Source organism: Pieris napi, chromosome 22 (assembly GCF_905475465.1).
Source record: "Pieris napi chromosome 22, ilPieNapi1.2, whole genome shotgun sequence".
NCBI classification, from domain to species: Eukaryota; Metazoa; Arthropoda; class Insecta; order Lepidoptera; family Pieridae; genus Pieris; species Pieris napi.
Window position 1 is genome coordinate 1,935,349 of NC_062255.1, and position 25,767 is coordinate 1,961,115.

Here is a 25,767-nt window from a genome sequence, read left to right on the forward strand (position 1 = left end):
TATTGTAATACACCGGTTCTCGTCCGATCACCGAAGTTAAGCAACGTCGGGCGAGTCAGTACTTGGATGGGTGGCCGCCTGGGAACATCTCGTGATGTTGGCTTTTTTTTTCGTCGTAAGATTGGTGTCGAGAAAATCTATCATACTGTTATGATACCAATTAACATATAAATTAATCGAAAGGAATTTCGTTCCATCCGGGTGTCCCTTGACACCTCTAAAGTTTTTTTTTATTATAACCTTAGTTGATTTTTTAAAGCATATATGGCGCGACATAGTCCCAGCAAATAAAGTACATACAAATGTCTATAATAAAGTCTTTTCCGTGTTATAAGTAAATTGATAAAAAAAATAGGTATGGCGTCGCACTTTCGACATATGTATCAAGCTAAGCATCTAAGTCTTATAATATATTTTTATATGTTTTTTAGGACTTCCCGAGTTTTATAAGGTTTTTTTTCCGTACAAGCACGTGTTAATTGCAAATAGAAAAGCACAGCATGACATCGAGTTTAAAAATTGTATTCTTCATACGTGTGAATGATCACAAAGTTACTCTAGTGGCTACAGCGTGTGACTCATTCATGAGGTCGTAGGTTCGAATCCCAGCTGTGCAATAAACTCTTCCATCTATAAGCGCATATAACACTCGGTGTAAAGAAAAACATCATGAGCAAACTGGCATGCTTTAGACTTAAAAAGTTGGCTCACAGGTGGCTAATCACATGCCTATTAATACAAAAATTCACGAACCTAATGATTTATTTTACTAAATAAAAATGTACTCACTTTTAGGCTGATGGTCTTGAGCTCTGCTAATAGATAGAGATCCATAAAGTATTCCTGACAGAAGAGACAGGCTCCTTTTCGTCTGCCGTCAATCGTTGACGCCTGAAAACAAATTATACAATTAATACAAAGAACTGATTAAGAATGTATCAGGGCTATTGCGGGTAGTTCGGACACGTTTTACATAACACCAAAAAATACGAGCTCCTTAATCATACAAGGCAGTGGTAAGTAGAAGGAGCCCTGGCCGCAGACGCACGTCTTTGTTGAAAAACCTTAGACAGTGGTTTGACCAAAGCACCAAGTCATTGCTTAGAAGCGCGGCATCCAAAATTAAAGCAATGATGATGGCCAACCTTCGCAAAGAGATGGCACTATAAGATTGCTTAAATAAACTAAAAGTACAGAAAACACCAGAACCCAAGTGGTTTAAGCTTGGTGCTTGAAGGGCTATAACACAGTACAAATCCTTATTAACTGAAGGAAAGGAAAAAATACAATCAATTCAACAAAACAGAGAATAACAATTTTTATACTGTATAATAATATTACATCAAATCTTAAATATAAGGAGCCAAATAATCACATCTCAGATTAGCCAAAAATACCTTTGAATTGTCTATATATGTTGAGAATATGTTGAGATTTGAGGGTAACCAAACAAGGCGCGGAGCAATATATGAGGTCGGTTCTCCGTACACATTTGCGCGGACAGTCCGAAGTTTTAGGTTGCTTATAACTCTTTGCGTTGTTATAATCTATACTAATATTATAAAGAGGAAACATTTGTTTTTACATGTATGTAATGTTTGTAATGTTTTCACACAAACTACTGGGACGATTTCAAAATTTCTTTCACCATTAGAAAGCTGCATCTTCCTTACTGACATAGGCTTTATTAAATTTTCAAAAAAAAATAGGGATCCCTAACAAAAATGCAATCATATAATCCAAGGTTACATACGTACGCAAATGATGTTACGAATTTAAAAATTATTAGAGATATATATATACAATACGTTGTAAAGTAAAATCTGTATATTGATCAGATTATGAATGTAAGTGTGTATCTAATAATCTGGAGGTATTATTAATCTTTTTATAGAGATAAAAAGGAAGTAATCAAAAACTAAGAATACCAAGTAAAATAAAACTTTTATGATAACAAAAATATATATATAGTCCGACTTAGTAGAATTTCCACTACCAAGAGATCGGGATAGTATAGTAATTTTTTATTTATAGGACGAGCCTATGGGACCCCCAAAAAGGACATCGCAGCCCATGTATATACATTTTAGTGGGTGCGTTGCCGACCTTTGAGAGAGGAGTAAATGTAAATTTTATTTACCTACTCTAAAAATATACAATGGATTATTAATCACTATTGATTAGATATTAAAAGACTTAAATTAGGTTAATTGTGATTAGAAATCCCATCTTAAGGTAACTGTTTTTAGTTTGGTTATTGGTGTAACCACATTTACGACATCAAGGTTGGTACTTGGTACAAAAAAATATATTATATAAAACGTAAATTGTACACAATTCACATCCTAATTCATGAAATTCTGTATAAAAAGTCGTATTTGAAATCCATAATTTTTTGTCAGTAAGATTAATTTCGTGCTTATTAAGAGACGCATCATACAATTTAATTTACGAGAAAATCTTACTGTATGTAATAAAATATGTTTATAAGAATCGAAAAATGTTTTCGATAAACTTTAAAAACTTCATGTAGTTAAAGAGATCGCTTGAAAGCGATAACACCGTAAATTATTTCTGTATTACTGCAACGAAGGAATAAATAAAGATTAAATGTTGCCATAACATATATATAGCTGCTAATATATGCAATTATCGCGGAAATGCGTTAATAAATTTAATTTCAACCGCATTTAGCTTTCCACATAGTATTTTTTTATAAATTAAAAAACCTTTGCGTACTCTCCATACAATCAACCAAAAAATCAACGGCGCTACAACCTTTTTAGGTCTGGGCCTCAAATTTCTGTATCTGTTTCATGCTCATTTGTCAATCTAATACGCAAGTAGGAAATATAGCCTGCTGTGACACACACCGTCGATTGTTTGGGTCTCAGGCAAGCCGGTTTCCTCACGATGTTTTCCTTCACCGTTCGAGCGAATGTTAAATGCACACATAGAAAGAAACTCCATTAGTTCTCTCATTCAAGTCCACGGTCGGGGATCGAACCTATGACCCCAGGATGCTGATTTTTTATTTTATTTATAGAACAGGGGGCAAACGGGCAGGATGCTCATCTGATGTTAAGTGATACCGCCGCCCATGGACACTCTCAATGCCAGAGGGCTCGCGAGTGCGTTGCCGGCCTTTTAAAAATTGGTTCCCTTTTTTTTTCGAAGGACCCTAAGCCGAAAATACTTATAGCTAGATGGTTCTCCACATAGTGGTGGTGGTGGTGCACGGCAAAAACTGCCTTAAAAATGTTCAGACGTAGAAAGACCGATGCATACAACTGTTATTAGCGTGAATCAAAGCTAAAACTAGCATTCATTAATTTATGTATTACGGTATATATTATATATATGTAAGACTTTTCGGTCATTTAACCTCGATTATGTTACTCATTTTGAGTTAATATTTTAATTACAATTATATTTTGTCTTAAATTTGAAAAATTAAATTTTGTAATTATTATTTGTCGTAATTATAATTATCATTACAATGTTTAGTTGCGCAAGAGTGAACTGTTTTTCGCCCCGATGCGCAAGCGAGCTGTAACTCTGGTTACCTGGCGATAATAGCCTGGATTGCCCATGGGTCATTGCAATGGACTGCATGTGCAATTTTTAATTTTTATAATATAATATTTAGGAATTAGTTAAACGGCTAGGCTGCTAATTGAACGGCTGATTAAGCTATTTGGCTGCGACAGTAATACGAGAAACATAGACGGGAAGTGCATTAGCTGACACTTTTCCCTTTTTTAGCGTCAAGCTTTCCACCGAATGCCTTTAAAGAAAACGACATCAGACCGGTAAATTACATACTAGTTCATTGCATCACTGAGGTTTTTATTCACTATCGCTTTTTAACACTTTATATAATCAATCAAACTCATTTATTCATATAGGTAACACAATGTACACTTATGAACGTCAAAAAAAAATTAAATGCTTCTAATTTTATATATACTGCGAGTTCTCAAATCAAGGGCGTAGAACGGAAGAGAAGAACTGGAAATAAACTCTCCGCCACTCTTTTTAATCGCCAAGTTTTTTGTTTTACACAATGTTTGTAGGGAGCTGCAACCATTACACCATGTTCCACATGACATCTTAAGTAATAAATAATAATAAAATAAATTAAAAACAAAGATTTGTCCTCTATCAGCAGGAGGCATGGTGAAATAGGAGCACGCACTCACATTCTCGTGGGAACTACACGCAAATACATAGTCGAAATAACTAACATCAGCATAAACGAATTCAAGTCCGACCAGTCACCACAAGCAATGACATTGAAGCGAGCCTATAATAATAATAGGCTTTTATTTCTAATACTTTTACACTTAAACACATTTATATTTCTATCTCCTTCTTCTGGGTCTGTATGCCTTTTTATCAAAAGCCTCCGCCATTCCTCTCTGCACTGTGCAAAAAGAAACGCAATAATATTTGATATTTATATGATATTCTTATTTATTTTTTATTTATATGATTGGACAATTCACACCAATTGACCTAGTCCCATGCTAAGCTGGTGAAGCTTGTGTTATGGGTACTAGGCAACGGATATATATACATATTATAGATAGATAGACATATAAATACATATTTAAACACCCAAGACCTAAGCACAACACCAAATGCTCATCACATCTATGTTTGTCTCAGCCGGGGATCGAAATCGTGACACATGGATTCGCAGTCAGGGGTACTAACCACTAGACCAATGAGCCGTCAGTATAATTATAGGACAATAAATAATATAAGGATACTCTTGTTGGCGCCCATGATAAAATTGTATCCAACATAACAATTATTTGAATAGTGGAATATAAGAGAAATTGGTATCCAAACAAGCATTTGTATGTGTTCGATGATTGCATTTCAATTGTTCACACATTGACCTAGTTCCCAGCGATATGTAACAATAATACTTGATAACATTATTTACTAAAACAATAACTTGGATATTATTTTAATATGTTTACCAGCTGCAGGTTAGGTCTAATTTAGTTCTGAGCTAATTATATTCAAATACTTAAACACATCACATATATTATCACACCTTTTTAAAGAAATACCATTTGCCGTGGGTGCCGGCCTACATAATAAAGGGATACATCTCTCGCTTCATTCACATTCAAGACATTCAATATGCATGCTAAGTTTATGGGTACTTTTAACGTCCCTTCTCTAGTACCTCCTGGATTTGGTCCAGGTATGTACGACAGGGCCTACCCAAATGTCCTGAATGTTTTGTGGGAGAGTTCAAGTATTACGTGAACAAATTTTTTTTTGGAGGGGGGGTCCTTTTATAAAACGATACGATGCGGGGCGGGGATTGAATAACGCGTTATTGTTAATATTATTTTCGACATTCCAGTACACCACATTATGGTAACTTTTAGGTATAAAGAGTCACGAAACGTGTACTTGGGTACAGAAAACCGTTACGGCGCGTTACATTGGGGGGGGGGGGGGGGGGTGTCAATAATCTCCAATAATTGTGTGACGTAATACTTGAACGCTGTACCTGTAGGGAAATGTGCCACCAACACTTGCTCTAGGATGCGGTAACTTCTGAACATTCCGCCCCCCGTACCCGCAAGAGCCTGAATCTACTAACATTAAAGCAAACACTAATCAGAGAGCCAGGTGAACCATTTTCACCTATACTGCCTCACGAGTCACGACTTCCGGAATCACCTTTACATTCTCCTTATACTATAAAGAGGAAAGATGTTGGTTCCGAAACTACTAGACCTACTTAAAAAGTTATTTTACCATTAGAAACTTACGCCATCCCTGATGAAGGTTTAGAATATTTTATTATCTACAAAGTCCGCGATATCATATTTTTAATAGTTTTTGACGTGACAACGTCTTATAATTCGATGGAGCCGGCTGCACGCACGAAAAAACATGACTCATGCGGCGTTACCTCGCTCTGAGGCGTTACCTCGCTCTGAGGCGTTACCTTGCTCTGAGGCGTTACCTCGCTCTGAGGTGTTCCATTTAAAATTGACATAATTGTATTATATTTATGCGTACAAATAATTAATGTAACTTGATCAATTCAATTGTGATTTCCATTTACCTCCTTCTCTATATCCATACAAAATACCTATCAAACAAATAAAATTTAATTTTTGGAGTTTACTCCTTAAGAAACGATTTGAGTTATAAGGCCCGGTACGGAAATTTCATGAGGAGTAAAATCAAGTGCAACACGAAAAGTTGAGGCGTTATGTAGAAAGAGACAAACATATATATCTGTAGGATTGAACGTGTAAAAGAATGAGATGGAATAATTACACAGACTTTTCTTTTTGAATTCACGTTTTGACAGCCACGTTACAACATTGTCAGTGTTGACAGGTGTAAAAAATAAAAGTAGATTGTCTAGCGTGCCATAGAGTTTTGTCAATAGTAATGGTCAGTGAAATTAAAACTAAAAAGATTGTACATTCTTATTCTTCTCTTACTATAAAGGTAACTTTGGTCACAGAAAGAAAATCCTATTTGGGCATAGATGATGTAGGTACGTTTTATTACTACTACAAACATTTTCTATACTAATATTATAAAGAGGAAAACTTTGTTTGTTTGTTTGTTTGTTTGTTTGATTGTAATGAATAGGCTCATAAACTACTGGACCGATTTTAAAAATTCTTTCACCATTCGAAAGCTACATTATCCACGAGTAATATAGGCTATATTTAATTTTGAACAAAAATAGGTTCCGTAAGATATTAGGATTTTTCGGACACAAGGTGTAAAAAATCAACCAAAAAAGTTACTTATTTTGCGTACCCTGCCTAAACTATTAAAGATAGAACCATAAAATGTTCTAAGTAATTGTAGATCTTATAAATATCTACAAAAAAGTCCACGACACACTATACCTATCTATGTCGAGTGAGGCACAATAACCATGTTTCATAAAACGAAGCCATCTGGTGGTGAAACGGAGTTCGCCGAGTTTGCTAGTATATTATAAAAACATATATTCTTACCACCTTTAGTATGAAAATATGGTCGACAGCCACAGAACATTATCGCCATCTTTGTCTGCAGTGCATTTGACACAAGCCGAAACTATAAGCCTGGGACAGCAGCTAACACCACAGCTTATAAAGTATGGAAGTCGTTCGTGCCGTTTTGTATAGAAATCAAGATTTATTTTAAATAATAGACTCGTTTATTATTATTATTATTTATATTGTTTTGTAACATACTTTATGTAATACATACGCTTTATTGAAGTAATTTAAATAATCCGAATAATTACAGATATGTTTGTTTCTCTCATCATTTTAGCAGATGCGTTCATTTACCCTTTTTTTCTATTCGATATATATCATAATTATCGTTCGTAAGGAGTAAACTCCAATCGTGCGTCGTAGCTGACATACACACACTTTTTTTTGAAAAATTCAACCATCCCATCAATATTTTTTATGACGTTGTCACGTTCAACTATCGTCAGTAAACCGACTTTACAGACAACCGATTTTTTTTTTTTTTTGTTTTTAAAATTTTATTTACCGAGAAAAGCAGCTACAAAATATCGGTTTACAACCGGATTAATGAGGGACCAGAACACACCTAGCTATCAATTTGTGTTTCACACAGTTCCATCCATAATAGACGCTAAAGATAAAGTAATGCTGATTTAATAATAATAAAAAAATAATTAAACCTCATTTATTCCTAGAAAAATATACACACAGTTAAAATACTTTTTTTTCCAACGACCTCTTATTGAGTATAGGCCTCCTCCAATTGGCTCCACCTCTCTCTGTTTAGAAAAAAAAGAATGCTATTGGATGTTAAAAAAACATTGATTGTCTTTAAAGAGTTAAAAATATTACCGTTTCTTAATAAGTTTTGTTTTATCATAAGCCAACAAAAGACTAGCGTATTTGGAAATTTTAGAGATTCATACATGTGCAAGTTTACACAACGCATTGTTAACTTCTTTGACTCATCGGTTTTGAGTTTTGAGGTCAAAGGGCTTAGGTGATTAGGAACTTTCTAGTGAAACGTGTAAATTTTCCAGTAGTATTTATAACCGCTATATCATAGTTTAACATGAATATGAAATGTGAAAGCTATGTACTGGCCAAGGCTGTATATTTCTGCCTAGGCTTTTCTAAGTTTATAAGCAACGTAATAGATTAAAATATCTGAGAGGTTATACACGTTGCTGGCACTTTATTTAAAAGCCTAGGGAATTAGGATATATCTTTTTTTTAAAGGCAAACGGGCAGGATGCTCACAAGATGTTAAGTTATACCGCCGCATAGCTAGAAGACTCGCAAGTGCGTTGCTGGCCTTTCCAAAATTGGCACGCTCTTTTCTTGAAGGACCCTAAGTCGAATTGGTTCGGAAATACTTCAGTGGGCAGCTGGTTCCACATAGTGGTAGCGCGGGGCAAGAACTGCCTTAAAAACGGTCAGTTGAGGAACGAAGAACGTTCCACCCGTATCACATCGACGTCCGATAATGAACTATGTTGGTTATTATTTTTGTATAGGCATATAACATATGAATAGTATGGTACCGAGTACGGTTCCTGAATTAACACCAATGTTTAAACTAAAGACATACATCAATTGATTAATCCTAATTTGCTATTAAATAAGGCTTCTCAATAGAAGTACAGTAAACCCTCACATAACGCGGTACCCCGATAACACGTGTCCACGTATAACGCGGCAACATTTCTCAAATGTCAAATTTGTAATGATTTGTCAAGGCCATAATTAGTTTTGCGTACGTAAAATTAAACGAAATAACTTTATTAAATTCGTGTTCCGATTAAGTTGTTAAATAAACGGTTTTACGAGAATATTCCTACAACGCGATTTCCTATAACGCGGTCCTATTCTACCGCGTTATATATAATGTACTACTGTTGTACTGTCAACCGCTTACATTGTTTCTACTATAGAATTTTATATAAGAATTAGCAACGGACTATCGCTTCGCTATACAGTGACACCTCACAACATTGTTTGTAACAAAGGAAGTTTTTCAAGCATTTTCTCCTCGTACAATGTTATGGTCAAATGGTTGCGCTCCATAATCACAGTCGGTTACAATTGACAAATTGCCGAAGGCTACAGCTGTTTTCTCCTATTCTAACGTATTGTGTTTGCTTTCATTTACATATCACGCTTTAAACGTCTGCATTTTAATTGCAAAAAGTATTTACTTTTATTGAAAGAGCAGCATTGGCCTAGTGATTTCAGCGTGCGAGTTTTCCCTGAGGTCGTAGTTACGAACCTAAGGGAGTGGTGGGGGGGGGGGATTTCAGTAAATCTGCGGCTGCTGAAACCAAAACCAAGTCCAGTACCACAGTATTTTTGGCAGTAGCGTAAATCGCAATTTCATGCGACTGGCTAGCGCAAATATTAGGTCCTGTTATTTCTATTTGTTCTCTGCTTACCAAGCAAATACGCCCGAAGCGTGATTATTTCATTTGCAGGAAGGAAATCTTTAGAAAATGAAGTCATGGCAATATAAGGCATAAAATGAAAATGAATATATCTATTCCATTGTAGCTTTACAATATGGAAGTAAATAAAAATCAGTGGCGCTACAACCTTTTTTAGGTTTGTTCAAAGGTATCTGTATCTATCTGTTCCATGATCATTTGTCAATAGGCAAGTAAGTGATCAACCTCTTGTTTGACACACGTCATTGACGTTTTCAGTCTCAGACAAGCCGGTTTCCTCACTGCGTTTTCCTTCACCGTTCGAGCGAATGTTAAACGCACAGGGAACGAACCTATGACCTCACGGATGAGAGACCGCTGAAGCCACTAATCCAACAATACTCTCAACTATCACAAGTTCAAACCATAGTAATGATTACTTTCGGATAACGGGGCCCAGATATCAAGTGCATGGTTTCTCTAGAATGACTGTGGAATAGAAACCTGGTGGGCCAATGGTGCGTATCGCCTACATGAACAACATAACGTTACGAGAACTGTATTTACAATTAGAAAACTGAGCGTCAGAAACAATTGAATGTCACGCCATACTCTCCCATTTGCATATGATATGCTATTGTGTAATTAATACAGGTCGTTTTGAGCGTCTTTGTATATCTAATATATAAAATTCATAATTTAATGAATATGTTCGTTCCCATACTCTTCCGAAACGGCTCGACAGATTTTTATAAATAACTAGCTGGCCTGGCGAACATCGTACCGCCTAACAGTCGATTCTTTATTTGTTTAAAATACTTATTCTGCTATTCGGGACACCAGCCTAGCTAGAAAGATAAAAAAAGAAAGTCGATAATACAACAAATACATTATGTCAAAAAATAAAAATTTACCTTCCCGGAACCCCTCCACTAACACTTGAACTTTATGATATGGTATTAAAGTTCAAATTGACTTTTAAGTATTATTTCGAATATTTTGTATGGGAATATAATATAGTGTTGTTATTAGACTTTTTCACTCAATTTTTTTAAATTTCTCTCCGTAAGAACCATCCTCGTACTTCAAGGTATATTATAAAAAAAAAATCAGACAAACCGGTCAAGCCGTTTTCATGTTATGTCGGGACAACGGAAAACGGGTTTCATTTATATATATATGTATATAGATTATATGCATATTCAGTAAGTCTGAGAATCGGACATCTATTAGCCATCCCCCTAATTGTTGAGGGTGGTGCCACCCCTAAATTTTATTTTTTTATTTTTAGACAAAACTTTTTGTTTTTATTTTTTTATGATACAGCATACAAAAATACATACAACCCTTATTTTTTATTACTTGAACTCTGAGGTTAATATAGAGAAAAAAAACAACAAGAAAACCGAACAGTCTCTGGGGTAGCCTAGCAAAATTTTTCCATGTTGGTATGTACTTAAAAGGTAGGCTAAGTAAAATCATATTAAGAAGAAACGAAGTTCGCGGGGCAGCTAGTCTATATATATAAAAATGAATCCCTATTTCCTTGGCTTTCCATCATGCGTGAACGGCTGGACCGATTTCGCTAATTCTTTTTTTGCTGTGTTTGTTAATGTCAGGAGAAGGTTCTTATGAAAAAAATTGAAAAAAAAGAAAATTGCGCGGCAAATAAAATAAATTAAGAATACTTAATCACCATACAATTCAAACTATTTTGATGTAACCTTATGGCGATTGACATAACACTTACATACCTACTCTTTGATAATATTTATTGAGAGAGCGAGGATGTAAGAAAAATGAATATCGATAAAACAAATGCTTCGATCGAAGTTATTATATTGATAAAAATACATATATAATAATAATCAATAAATTTATTTTAACACGGTAAAATATGTAATAGACAGCATCTTATAAAAACAATAAACAAAACAATATCTGCATAACTCACTGTTAAGATATTATACGCCATCAATAAAAAACACATATTTTAAGAAATGTTTTTACAGATTTATCGGGACAGTTATCGTACATAGATAAATCAGATACTAATAAATAACAAAAGCGGGGCATATAGCAAAAGATACACACAGATACAAGGTGGACCCTGAAGATAACTGTATGAAAAGGACCGCGGGGAAGAAAAAAGCGCCCCAAAAAAAGGTGGAGAGAAGAAATAAAAGCGGTAGCAGCGAATGGGGAAAGAAAGCCATAGACTGAGGTCAGGGCGTTCAAGTATTACGTCACGCAATGTTTGGAGATTTTGACCCCCCCCCCATGTAACGTTTTTCTGTACCCAATAGTAAAACGTTTCGTGACTGTGACTCTTTATACCTAAGAGTTACCATTATATGGTGTAAGGAACTGGAAAGTCGAAAATAATATTAACAATAACGCGTAATTCAATCCCCGCACCGCATCCCCCCCCCCCCCCGAAACTTCGTTACGTAATACTTGAACGCTCCCTCAGTTGGAAAAAGCTGGAGGAGTACATTACCCGTGAAGGGGTTCCGATCGACGGTACTGAAGGTAGTTAGGATATAGGATAAAACAAGATAAAAATAATGTAATAAATCTAAGCTGTATATTATAATGAAATGATTGGAAATTAAACGGGCTTTATTATTATTAATAAATCATAGAAGAAACGATGCGCATCACATATAAACCGCGATCCCAAATTACAGCATACAACACGTAGAGGCACCGAGCCGTGACAAACAAACACCCAAGTCAACGACACCACCCGAACATACACTTTCAGTTTCTTGAAAATGAAAGCATACATCTCCGGAGCATCGCGAGCGATTTTTACAAATATGAAAAAAGTGGATAACCCGTCACGCCGCGCGCATGCAACTCCTAATCTCGCAATTTGTCAATTAGTCGAGCACGTTCAGGCGATGAAGAGCCAACTAACAAAACCATTTCTTGACGACTCATTGGTCTAGTGGTTAGTACCCCTGACTGCGAATCCATAGGTCCCGGGTTCGATCCCCGGCTGAGACGAACATCGATGTGATGAGAATTTGGTGTTGTGCTTAGGTCTTGGGTGATTAAATATGTATTTATATGTCTATCTATCTATAATATGTATGTATATCTGTTGCCTTACTAGGCCCATAACACAAGCTTCACCAGCTTAGCATGGGACTAAGTCAATTGGTGTGAATTGTCTTTAAAAAAAAAGATCTCGTTATATTATTTTATGTAACAACCCTGCAGGGGCTCTCCTGATGTTAACCCAGGATAAGATACCAGAAATTACCAGATTGATTATAATGAACAAAGTTGAGTCTTGCACTCTCACAACTATAAATAAATCGGTGGCGCTACAACCTTTTCAGGTCTGAGTCTCAGATATATGTATCTCTTTCATGATCATTTGTCAATCTAAGTGAGAGCCCATGTACACTCACATTGCTAAAAAGGCTCGTTGCTGGCATTTTAAGAACTGGTACGCTCTTTTCTAGGAAGACCCTAAGTCGAATTGATTCGGAAATACTTCAGTGGGCAGCTGGTTTCACATAGTGGTGGTGCGCGGTAGTAACTGCTTAAAGAAACGCTCAGTTGTTGAAGGACGGACGTCGAGGTGATACAGGAATCTAAAACTCTGCCTCGACGTCCGATGATGAAAATCCAAACAACTCCTCTGAACCATGATAAATGCTGTAGAAGATGCAAAAAGTATGATTAATAATTTAATACAGAAACTAGGACTGGTGGATAGAATCCTAGACATAGAAAGCGCATCCCCACCGCGTCACTCTATAGAAATGATCACTTAATTTGATGGTCATGAATATATATATTCTAATAGGTCTATTAGAATATAGAGTCAGCTCAGTCGATGAAGAGCCAACTAATTTATTTATTTATTTCGTAATCCTACTAAAAATATAGCCGAATAAAATAAATAAAAAACAATAAAAATTATTCAATTCATTTATATCTATGTAATACATAATTTGGTTGTGTCGTGTGATGGTGTAAACGTGAGTGATTTTGCGCTATGGATATTCTTTTAACCATATTCCGCGATAGCTTAAACAAATCAAGTCAATAATATTATTTCTGAAATTTGAATTTAACTAGAACTGGTAAATTGGTGCATTTGATACAACTTGATTCAAGAAATCAGCAATTTAAATTTGAGTACCTGGGCATGAATTTTCTTATAGGATCAAAAAGTTTTTCAAAGAATGAGAAGTGCAGCGACCCACGACAGTGAAACTCGACCAGTACTTGACCAAGTACCAGCGACCGTGAAAGTATGAAAACCTCTCTAATTACAACCCGTCTGGCCTTACGGGAATTACTGCAATTTGATAAAACCTAAAGGGCCATCGAATAATTCATGTTCCTTTTATTCGTATAAAATGGTATTCATTGCATTGCGCCTAATTTCGCCTACATTTTGTTAATGTATGTAATAATAAGCTTGTATTCATTCACATCTTATTGACATACATTTAACGAAAAATATGTAGATATAAATAAATATTTTACTACTCTAAGATGCGGGGAGAAGGCCTACTCCAACTTTTTCCAACCTATTTTATTTTGTGCATCGTCATCCATTATTTCCAGCTATCTTTTCCCGTCGGCCCAGCATGAATCGCTCTATTGGTCTGCCCTTGTTCCTTTTGGATCAGTCCATTCGGTAACTGGTTTAAACCATCTGTCATCTGTATAACGGGGTATGTATGTGTATGTAATACATTTTTATTATCAAATAGTTTTTGACATAAGTCACTTAGCGCTAAGTCTGAATTCGTAAGTACATAACCAGTGGCGCTCCCTTTTTATTTCGGGCCTCAGATTTCTGTATAACGTGCAAGTAGGTGATCAGCCTCCTGTGCCTGACACACGCCGTCGACATAGACAGAAAGTCCATTGATGCACAGCTGGGGAACGAACCTACGACCTCAAGTATGAGAGTCGCTGACGCCACTAGGCCAACACTGTTCTTTAGTGGAGTAATTAGTAATAAGTACAAATATACAAAATTCAATTTCATACATAAATTTATTGATTTAATTTGAGGTAATTAATTTTCTTTTATTAACTTCACGGTATGTCCTTGTTACTTTAAAATCACGGAAGAATGAGCTAAGAGGACTTAGACCTACTTACGAATGCGGAAGAATAAAAGTAAACAATTCAAGATTTGAACTATGATACCGTTTATGTCTCTTAACTTGGTAAATTATGGCTTTTGATAAAATCTAATCAAGGCTAGAGATTGAGAAAGGCGGTATCTTGAACAGTAAGAGTTATTTAAAGTATTTGTCATTCAGTGTTTGCCTTTTACGGGTGTGTAATAAGTTTTCCTTTGTTTCTAGATGTATGATTTTTATTCAAGATTAGATTAGAGTGACCTAATTTTGCGTTTGTAATGATTAGAAATGAAACGGGCTTTTATTATTACAATTAATTACTTAAGATGTCATGTGGAACATGGTGTAATGGTTGCAGCTTACAAACGTTGTGTAAAACAAAACAGTTGGCGATTAAAAAGAGTGGCGGAGAGTTTATTGCCAGTTCTTCTCTTCCGTTTTACGCCCTTGATTTGAGAACTGGCAGTAAACGTAAAATTAGAAGCATTTAATGTATATTTCTTTTTTGACGTTTATAAGTGTACATTTGTGTTACGTATATAAATAAATGATGTTTGATTTCGATTTTATAAGTGTTTAAGCCTCGAAAAATCGTGTAACGATTATTTGTGCGGAGACCATTTATAAAACAAATAGCGCATGGTTTCGCTGGTAGCGAGATAAGATTACTAAGAATGGATTGTATAAGATTAACTAAGAGACGCCAAAATGTTTTTTTTTATATAATATGGGGGCAAACGAGCTTGCGGTACGACCAAAAAGGGCAGTCTTCGCAGCCCATAGACACCCATTTTTAGTGGGTGCGTTGCCGGCCTTTAAGGAAGGAGTACACTCGATTTTTAAACATTCGGAGGTCGTATCTCTGAGGGAAGACCCCTCCGGGAGTCGATTCCACAGTTCGCTAGTTCGCAAAAGAAAATGCCTTTTGAAACGGACTGTGGAAGACCTCCAACAATCAGAAAAGGAAAAGAAGGCAGGTGGGATCAACCCAAACAATTCTTTCGAACACTCTCCGTAGTATACTTTGTAAAAAACGCAAAGAGACGCAATGTCTCTGCGTAGCGAGAGAGAATCAAGCCGATCAGTAAGACATTGGAGATTGACAATTCGACAAGCCCTTCGTTGAATTTGGTCAAAAAGAAGAAGCTGGTATTTGGGAGCACCGGCCCAGAGATGAGAGGAGTATTCCATATGAGGTCGTACTTGAGCTTTGTAGAGCTGTGTACCCAAAACACCCAAAACACCACCATGAAGTTGTCTTTTTAATTTATTGATTAATATATACTTAATACACAAGAATATAGTCTCATTCCATTAATAGCACTTAATGCGTAAAAAACACGTACAAAGTTCAATAAATAACAACAATAATACGTATTAAACGATAAATGATACAATATACTATTTTAATACGATGTCATTGTATAGACTATATTCTATTATTATATATTTATTATATGTAGTATTTGATATAGTATTTTTAAACAGGAAATTACTAGTAAAATTTACATATTTTGTACTTGGGACGTATAATTTTTTTTTAAATTTATGTTCACCGTAATTGTCATTGTACTATTATTCAGAATATATAGATTGTTACTTATACGGTAGAAAATTAATATATAATTTATATAAAAATGAAACCCGTTTTCCGTTGTCACGACATAACATGAAAACGGCTTGACCTATTTGTCTGATTTTTTTTTATAATATACCTTGAAGTACGAGGATGGTTCTTACGGAGAAAAATTTAAAAAAAATTGAGTGAAAATGTCTAAAAACAACACTTTTCTATATTCCCATACAAAATATTCGTAATAATACTTAAAAGTCAATTTGAACTTTAATACCATAGCATAAAGTTCAAGCGTTAGTGGAGGGGTTCCGGGAAGGTAAATTTTTATTTTTTGACATAATGTATTTGTTGCCTTATCAATTTTCTTTTTTTTTTCTTACTAGCTAGACCGGTGTCTCGAATAGCAGAATTAGTATTTTAAACAAATAAAGAATAGACTGTTAGGCGGTACGATGTTCGCCAGGCCAGCTAGTAATTTATAAATAACTATTTTCAAAAATTGAAAAATCCCACTGTGTGAATTTCTGATGAAGCTTTTAATTTTTTTATACATAAGCTTATTAATTTAGAGACGTACATACGTAGACAAAGAGAATATTTTGAAAGCATACAGCGAGAGTGAGTCGTAAATCTGTCGTCGCTTGAAAAGCGGAAGCGTTTTGTGCAATGCGGACGATTTAGTTTCACTTTGACACGCGATGTTTTCAGCAATTGTAAACCCACGATTTATTTATATCAACAACATATTTATTTACGTGGAGTATTGCCTAGGTCACTGTACTACTCATTAAAGCCAGTTTCAGTGCCAGTTCTTCTCTCCCGGTCTACGCCCTTGATTTGAGAACTGGCAGTAAATGTAAAATTATAGCATTAAATGTATATTTCTTTTTTTAACGTTCATAAGTGTACATTGTTTTAGCTATATGATTTTGATTGTAAAACCCCACGGCGCGATGTTTTCGTTCTCGCACGGCGCGATCTCTTCCAGGCAAAAATACTTACATTATAGTTATTAAGAAAAAAAAAAGAAACTAAACAGGAACAAAAAACAAACTAAACTAATAAAGGATACATGAAAAACAAAAAGTAAAAAGTGCACATGAATCATAATAATTTAATTTAAGATCAGTCCCGTCAGTTATTAGTTATTACGAAAGTTAGGGATACGATGTGGACAGGTAATGTTTAGACAGAAGAAATTTAAAGGAAGGTACAGAAGGAGCTAAGCGAATAGGGATGGGAAGTGAATTCCATAGCCTATCTGCACAGACCTTAAAGGAGGATGTTTAATATTATTTACGATGTTTTTTCCACATAATGGTGACTATAGTAATTACCGATTCGATTTAGGGTCCTTAAAGAAAAGACGCTCACGTACCATTTCTGGGCGGTATCACTTAACATCAGGTGAGCCTTCTGCCCGTTTGCCCTCTGTTTATACAACATAAACACAATACTATTACTCCACGTTTTATAATGGTGGCTGTACACACACGGCGAGAGCTTCTCGCCGGGAGTCTCGACCGAGAGTATCGAGAGAAGAGCGCAGCCTGTACACACTCGTTACGTTAATTGTATTTAAAACACCGTTAATAATGGACGTGGCAACTGCTGCTGCTGTTTGTCTTTGTGCAATGAGTTATTATAATTTTCTTCACGTTAACCATTAAAAAAAATACGAAGCCATGGCGAAGAAGTAGATGGTCACTATACACCGCAACAGAAATTGGTAATTAGGATCATAAAGTTTTAATATTATCCAAAATTTAATGATTGAACGAGTGTGTACAGGTCGCTCTCGTTTTACTCGCGAGACCCTTTGACTCGTGCGCAAAAAACCGACAGGCGACCGAGAGAGGCGAGACCAACTGCGAGGAAGCGAGGCGAGACGAGAGCTCTACTGTACACTCTCGCACTCGGCCTGTCTCGGGGTGTCTCGACGAGTGTGTACAGCCACCATAAGACTAATGTAGTCTTTTTACCGTAGCATGATCCCTTTATAATAATATATAACCTTTAGAACAGTAATTGTACCAGGTGATATCGATTAAGATAATCGTTTAGGAATAATTAAATTGTATAGGGTAATCAAATAGCGAAACTTCAAACTGACCGCGCTGCAATTTACAGTGAAAATTAAGAAATTTATTAACTAAACATTATAATTTAAATAATAAGAAGAATTACTTGGAAAGTTCTGTCATTATTAACGAATAGTTTTTCTAACCTAGGATAGAATAAATATGCAATTCTCAATCGAATTTTTGGCGAATATTACGAATTAAATAGTACTTATCCGGAGCTGGATATATAATATATATGTCACCGTAAAATTGTAAACACCGTTAGATTGTAATCTATCTCGCGAGATTATAAACTGTCGAAAGATTGTGAACCGCGAGATAGATTACAATCTAACCGTTTTTAAAATTTTACGTTAACATATATATATGCTTTCTTGAAAATTTTAAAGAAAGCTTTGTTAAGTGCCTTTCTCATACTTACGCTCTTTTTTCGGATATTTTTTTACAACAATAAGCAAAGAATTACTCGTGTTTTGAAGTTATACTTCTTTAGGCGCGTTATGAAAAATTGATGAGAGTGAAATTTTACGATGCGCGCGCACCGTTACACAAAATTAACAGAATGAAGTTGCCCACGGAAGATGCTACGGCATTGGACATAATTTAAAAACAAAATTCGAATAATAATAGAATTTATGTTAATGTAAGAGAATAATAATAAATATTTATTTATTTAATTTTTCAAATGTAAACTGAACTTTATTGACTATAATGAGTAATGACTCCTTTTCCATTCTTTGATTATTTAATTGTAATTAATTATTTGCATGCAATCAAAAACTATTTTTAATAATGCCAAAGCGGATATTTTTTTACAACAATAAACAAAAATTACTAGTGTTCTTAATGTTTTTTTTATTTTTATTGTTTTTTTTTTTATCATATATGTATTTTAAAACAGATAGATTGCGTATATATAGTATTACGAATAACGTGGTAAATTTCAATAAATAAATAAATATATCAGCGCTCTAGATGAAAGAATTAATGACTTATTTTCCTAACTCTTGGTAAAGCTAATCATAGTAAAAGAAACGGTCTAGCGAACGAGTTTTAGTGTGACCTTTTCGTATTCTATTTTAATCTAGTTTATTCGTAATTTGTGGTTTGTTTATCAAAGCAGTTGTAATAGCAGAAGCAGATGTAACCTAGTTTCCTTCAAACATGAGAAATTCTTATGTCATTTTCGTCGCAAATATTTTAACATAACTTTTGATTGAGTATTGCGCTATTATAAAATATACTTACAATCGCAATTATTAAATTTAAAATTCGCGTCACAAAAATCTTTCGGATAACTAAGATATAAACTTATTTAGATTTTGTCACTTTGACTTGCCAATCAAACATTTCGCGCGTATATCCGTAATGTATTTCATATAAAAACGTACAACAAGCACATATCTTTGTATATATTTTTTTAGAACAGGGGGCAAACGTACTCATCTGATGTTATGTTATACCGCCGCCCATGGACACTCAATGCCAGAGGGCTCGCGAGTTCGTGGCCGGCCATTTAAGAATTGGTAAAGTGGACTTCGCTAAGGTGTGGTATGGCACAAGAAGGTTGGGAAACACTACTTTAGAATATATTCTATCACGCTATAAAGCTATTTATTACATGCTTTATATTAGCTTTACCTGTATGTATGTATGTATGTATGTATGTAACCGACTCCGTCGGACTCGATTTTGACCCACTTTAAACGGACAGATTTTATTCAATTTTGCGCACCTGTCAAAGATCGATGACAATGCAATAATCCGAAAAAATTAAAATTAACTAAAAAATAAATAATAAATAATAGTTAAAAGAAACTAAAAAACACGCTTTTAAAGCACATCAAACAATTGGGTTGCTCGATAGACGAAAAATATGGCACAGAGCGCCCCACGCTTTTTCACAATAATACCAGTATTTTTTGTTCATTACCATTTTCATCCTAAATTAGGAATTATTTTTCACTTTTTAGACTTTTTTTTAAACTATTATTTATTATCAATTGCAATTACATTCATTATAGGCACATAACATACATGATGGATAACAAATCAAGAAATATATAATAACTATCTATAAACGTACTTAAATTCGTCGAACATGACATAAGCTGTTCACAGCATCCTGCGCCCTTACATTGTTTACTTTATTTCCTCTTTACAATAAATTATTATGATCTCAGCGTGTGATGACAATGACATCACGACCTTGGACATATATAGCCTCATTCATAAACCTCCAAGCTATTTAACGATTATTAAAAAATAAAATAACTAGGAACTATTTGAGAACTAACTGTTATTTCAGACTGGGTAACGAATTATTTCACTTAAAATATTCATTCAAATTTTTTTTTATATATATCTCTGCACTGAGACAAATAACATTACGATAAAGCCCAACTTAAGTTGTAACTTATTTACTAATAATGATAATTAACATAAGAAAGTGTCCTAAAACACCGCTTGCAGTCTCCATTAAGAGAGTCTAATAAATGCACTCTATTCTTGTGTTCTATTTTTCCACTTACCATTGTTTAGCACTTAAATTTTAAATAATCGCTTGATGCAAATGATTTTTTTATGGCCTGTGGGATGTATTTATAAATTAAATTTATGAAAAGGGGAAAAAGGGTCTCCTGCAACTAAATAGCCAGGCAATAACACCAAAACCCTGGAAGAACAGAGTAGATGGGATCGGGATTTGAGTCCAGGATGTTATTGGCTCTCTAAATAAAAAATAAATAGCATCCTAGTCGTAATACAAATTAACAAATACATGACGGCGACTATTTTGCTAATTCTTCAAGCACTAATTTCGACGTTCATAAGTGCTCATAACACATCAAGTTACATAAATAAATGATATTTTATTCTATAATCTACCAATTTGGCCTGATCAATTTAAAAAAAAAACATTGTTAAGTGTATCTGATACCGAATCAGCTATTCTGCTTAACAATAAGCAAAGAAATCTAAAATTGGAATATTTTTACATTTTAATTTATTTGTAACAATTATGTCACATAGTTTAGAAAATATATCTTGTAACATATACTGTATATAGAAGCATATGATGCGAATAACAATTATTACAAATGGACATCTTTAATAGTGTTACGTGCTATATAAATACAAAAAAACCGGGGTATTGAAAGCGCTGTCATATTTTAATGACTAGCCATTTATTCTCTATATCATGACTTAAGGCGATTAAAAATTAATATAAAATACTCACAGTATGGAGCTATCGCATAGAATTAATTTCTTGTAATTGCACACCGCTCAAATGGTTATGGTTTTAGTACAAACTATGCCCTTAAGGGCATACTATTGCAAATTATTCAATATTGTTATAAGACACGCAAGTATCAAACACTTAGTCCTCGACTTGGTGTATTCGTCACGTCGTTAATTCGTCTTTCTGTCAAATTATCTTTACAATGAAATTTGAGATAGGTCAGCGCAAGTAAAGCACATAAATCTAACAAATTCGAGATTCTTTAGCTTAAGATCGACTTGCAAGGCTTTCAGAACTAATTTACATAAAAAATTTAAAGGCTTATAGACTTTGTAAAACCAGCTACAGATACCGGCAAACTTCTTGAGCATTAAACTAGGGTGTGGGGAAAGTTTGCGCTTCGTACAAGACGCGCGGGACACAAACGTCAACTGATTTACCAATCACGCGATCGACACGTCACTCTCCCGCCGCCGCGCACCACGGACCGTCCCCCTCCCAGTTATACCTAAAAATCGCTTCTGCCACAAGGACATTTGTTCAGGATGTTTGCCGGTATCTGTGTGGAGTATATCTGAAGCAATTAGATCTAAGGTCCTTCAAGAAAAGAGCGTACCAATCACCGAACACCACACAGTGGTAGGTTCCCAGCATCTGATTGATCACGGTTAACATGAAGATGTCAAGTTTACATGATACTTTTCATCTCATAAGATTCCTTTTGCATGCATAAAAGACCAGAGCTGGTTCGTGAGTTCTTAATCACAATTATGTTGGCTTTGAAAGATAAAGTAAAGGACTCGTAAATATTAAAAATGCAGTAATTAAAACATGTACCCGTGTAATTAAACTGTCTAGGCTATCTCAATGAAGTATCTTTGCGTTTTGATCGATCTATTTGTCTGATTTTTTTTTATAATATACCTTGAAGTACGAGGATGGTTCTTACGGAGAAAAATTTAAAAAAATTGAGTGAAAATGTCTAAAAACAACACTTTTCTATATTCCCATACAAAATATTCGTAATAATACTTAAAAGTCAATTTGAACTTTAATACCATAGCATAAAGTTCAAGCGTTAGTGGAGGGGTTCCGGGAAGGTAAATTTTTATTTTTTGACATAATGTATTTGTTGCCTTATCAATTTTCTTTTTTTTTTCTTACTAGCTAGACCGGTGTCTCGAATAGCAGAATTAGTATTTTAAACAAATAAAGAATAGACTGTTAGGCGGTACGATGTTCGCCAGGCCAGCTAGTAATTTATAAATAACTATTTTCAAAAATTGAAAAATCCCACTGTGTGAATTTCTGATGAAGCTTTTAATTTTTTTATACATAAGCTTATTAATTTAGAGACGTACATACGTAGACAAAGAGAATATTTTGAAAGCATACAGCGAGAGTGAGTCGTAAATCTGTCGTCGCTTGAAAAGCGGAAGCGTTTTGTGCAATGCGGACGATTTAGTTTCACTTTGACACGCGATGTTTTCAGCAATTGTAAACCCACGATTTATTTATATCAACAACATATTTATTTACGTGGAGTATTGCCTAGGTCACTGTACTACTCATTAAAGCCAGTTTCAGTGCCAGTTCTTCTCTCCCGGTCTACGCCCTTGATTTGAGAACTGGCAGTAAATGTAAAATTATAGCATTAAATGTATATTTCTTTTTTTAACGTTCATAAGTGTACATTGTTTTAGCTATATGATTTTGATTGTAAAACCCCACGGCGCGATGTTTTCGTTCTCGCACGGCGCGATCTCTTCCAGGCAAAAATACTTACATTATAGTTATTAAGAAAAAAAAAAGAAACTAAACAGGAACAAAAAACAAACTAAACTAATAAAGGATACATGAAAAACAAAAAGTAAAAAGTGCACATGAATCATAATAATTTAATTTAAGATCAGTCCCGTCAGTTATTAGTTATTACGAAAGTTAGGGATACGATGTGGACAGGTAATGTTTAGACAGAAGAAATTTAAAGGAAGGTACAGAAGGAGCTAAGCGAATAGGGATGGGAAGTGAATTCCATAGCCTATCTGCACAGACCTTAAAGGAGGATGTTTAATATTATTTACGATGTTTTTTCCACATAATGGTGACTATAGTAATTACCGATTCGATTTAGGGTCCTTAAAGAAAAGACGCTCACGTACCATTTCTGGGCGGTATCACTTAACATCAGGTGAGCCTTCTGCCCGTTTGCCCTCTGTTTATACAACATAAACACAATACTATTACTCCACGTTTTATAATGGTGGCTGTACACACACGGCGAGAGCTTCTCGCCGGGAGTCTCGACCGAGAGTATCGAGAGAAGAGCGCAGCCTGTACACACTCGTTACGTTAATTGTATTTAAAACACCGTTAATAATGGACGTGGCAACTGCTGCTGCTGTTTGTCTTTGTGCAATGAGTTATTATAATTTTCTTCACGTTAACCATTAAAAAAAATACGAAGCCATGGCGAAGAAGTAGATGGTCACTATACACCGCAACAGAAATTGGTAATTAGGATCATAAAGTTTTAATATTATCCAAAATTTAATGATTGAACGAGTGTGTACAGGTCGCTCTCGTTTTACTCGCGAGACCCTTTGACTCGTGCGCAAAAAACCGACAGGCGACCGAGAGAGGCGAGACCAACTGCGAGGAAGCGAGGCGAGACGAGAGCTCTACTGTACACTCTCGCACTCGGCCTGTCTCGGGGTGTCTCGACGAGTGTGTACAGCCACCATAAGACTAATGTAGTCTTTTTACCGTAGCATGATCCCTTTATAATAATATATAACCTTTAGAACAGTAATTGTACCAGGTGATATCGATTAAGATAATCGTTTAGGAATAATTAAATTGTATAGGGTAATCAAATAGCGAAACTTCAAACTGACCGCGCTGCAATTTACAGTGAAAATTAAGAAATTTATTAACTAAACATTATAATTTAAATAATAAGAAGAATTACTTGGAAAGTTCTGTCATTATTAACGAATAGTTTTTCTAACCTAGGATAGAATAAATATGCAATTCTCAATCGAATTTTTGGCGAATATTACGAATTAAATAGTACTTATCCGGAGCTGGATATATAATATATATGTCACCGTAAAATTGTAAACACCGTTAGATTGTAATCTATCTCGCGAGATTATAAACTGTCGAAAGATTGTGAACCGCGAGATAGATTACAATCTAACCGTTTTTAAAATTTTACGTTAACATATATATATGCTTTCTTGAAAATTTTAAAGAAAGCTTTGTTAAGTGCCTTTCTCATACTTACGCTCTTTTTTCGGATATTTTTTTACAACAATAAGCAAAGAATTACTCGTGTTTTGAAGTTATACTTCTTTAGGCGCGTTATGAAAAATTGATGAGAGTGAAATTTTACGATGCGCGCGCACCGTTACACAAAATTAACAGAATGAAGTTGCCCACGGAAGATGCTACGGCATTGGACATAATTTAAAAACAAAATTCGAATAATAATAGAATTTATGTTAATGTAAGAGAATAATAATAAATATTTATTTATTTAATTTTTCAAATGTAAACTGAACTTTATTGACTATAATGAGTAATGACTCCTTTTCCATTCTTTGATTATTTAATTGTAATTAATTATTTGCATGCAATCAAAAACTATTTTTAATAATGCCAAAGCGGATATTTTTTTACAACAATAAACAAAAATTACTAGTGTTCTTAATGTTTTTTTTATTTTTATTGTTTTTTTTTTTATCATATATGTATTTTAAAACAGATAGATTGCGTATATATAGTATTACGAATAACGTGGTAAATTTCAATAAATAAATAAATATATCAGCGCTCTAGATGAAAGAATTAATGACTTATTTTCCTAACTCTTGGTAAAGCTAATCATAGTAAAAGAAACGGTCTAGCGAACGAGTTTTAGTGTGACCTTTTCGTATTCTATTTTAATCTAGTTTATTCGTAATTTGTGGTTTGTTTATCAAAGCAGTTGTAATAGCAGAAGCAGATGTAACCTAGTTTCCTTCAAACATGAGAAATTCTTATGTCATTTTCGTCGCAAATATTTTAACATAACTTTTGATTGAGTATTGCGCTATTATAAAATATACTTACAATCGCAATTATTAAATTTAAAATTCGCGTCACAAAAATCTTTCGGATAACTAAGATATAAACTTATTTAGATTTTGTCACTTTGACTTGCCAATCAAACATTTCGCGCGTATATCCGTAATGTATTTCATATAAAAACGTACAACAAGCACATATCTTTGTATATATTTTTTTAGAACAGG

General features: G+C 34.6%; 1 protein-coding gene across 2 annotated transcripts in view; it reads right to left on the minus strand.

Annotated features, from left to right (window-relative positions):
- The window catches only part of LOC125060614 (chloride intracellular channel exc-4), a 91,325-nt gene that overhangs the window by 8,833 nt on the left and 56,725 nt on the right, over positions 1-25,767 (minus strand). For both annotated transcript variants that reach the window (XM_047665569.1, XM_047665570.1), the window contains exon 2: positions 790-891. In XM_047665569.1, coding sequence (XP_047521525.1) covers positions 790-891 — 102 coding nt within the window. The remainder of the gene's footprint in view (positions 1-789; positions 892-25,767) is intronic.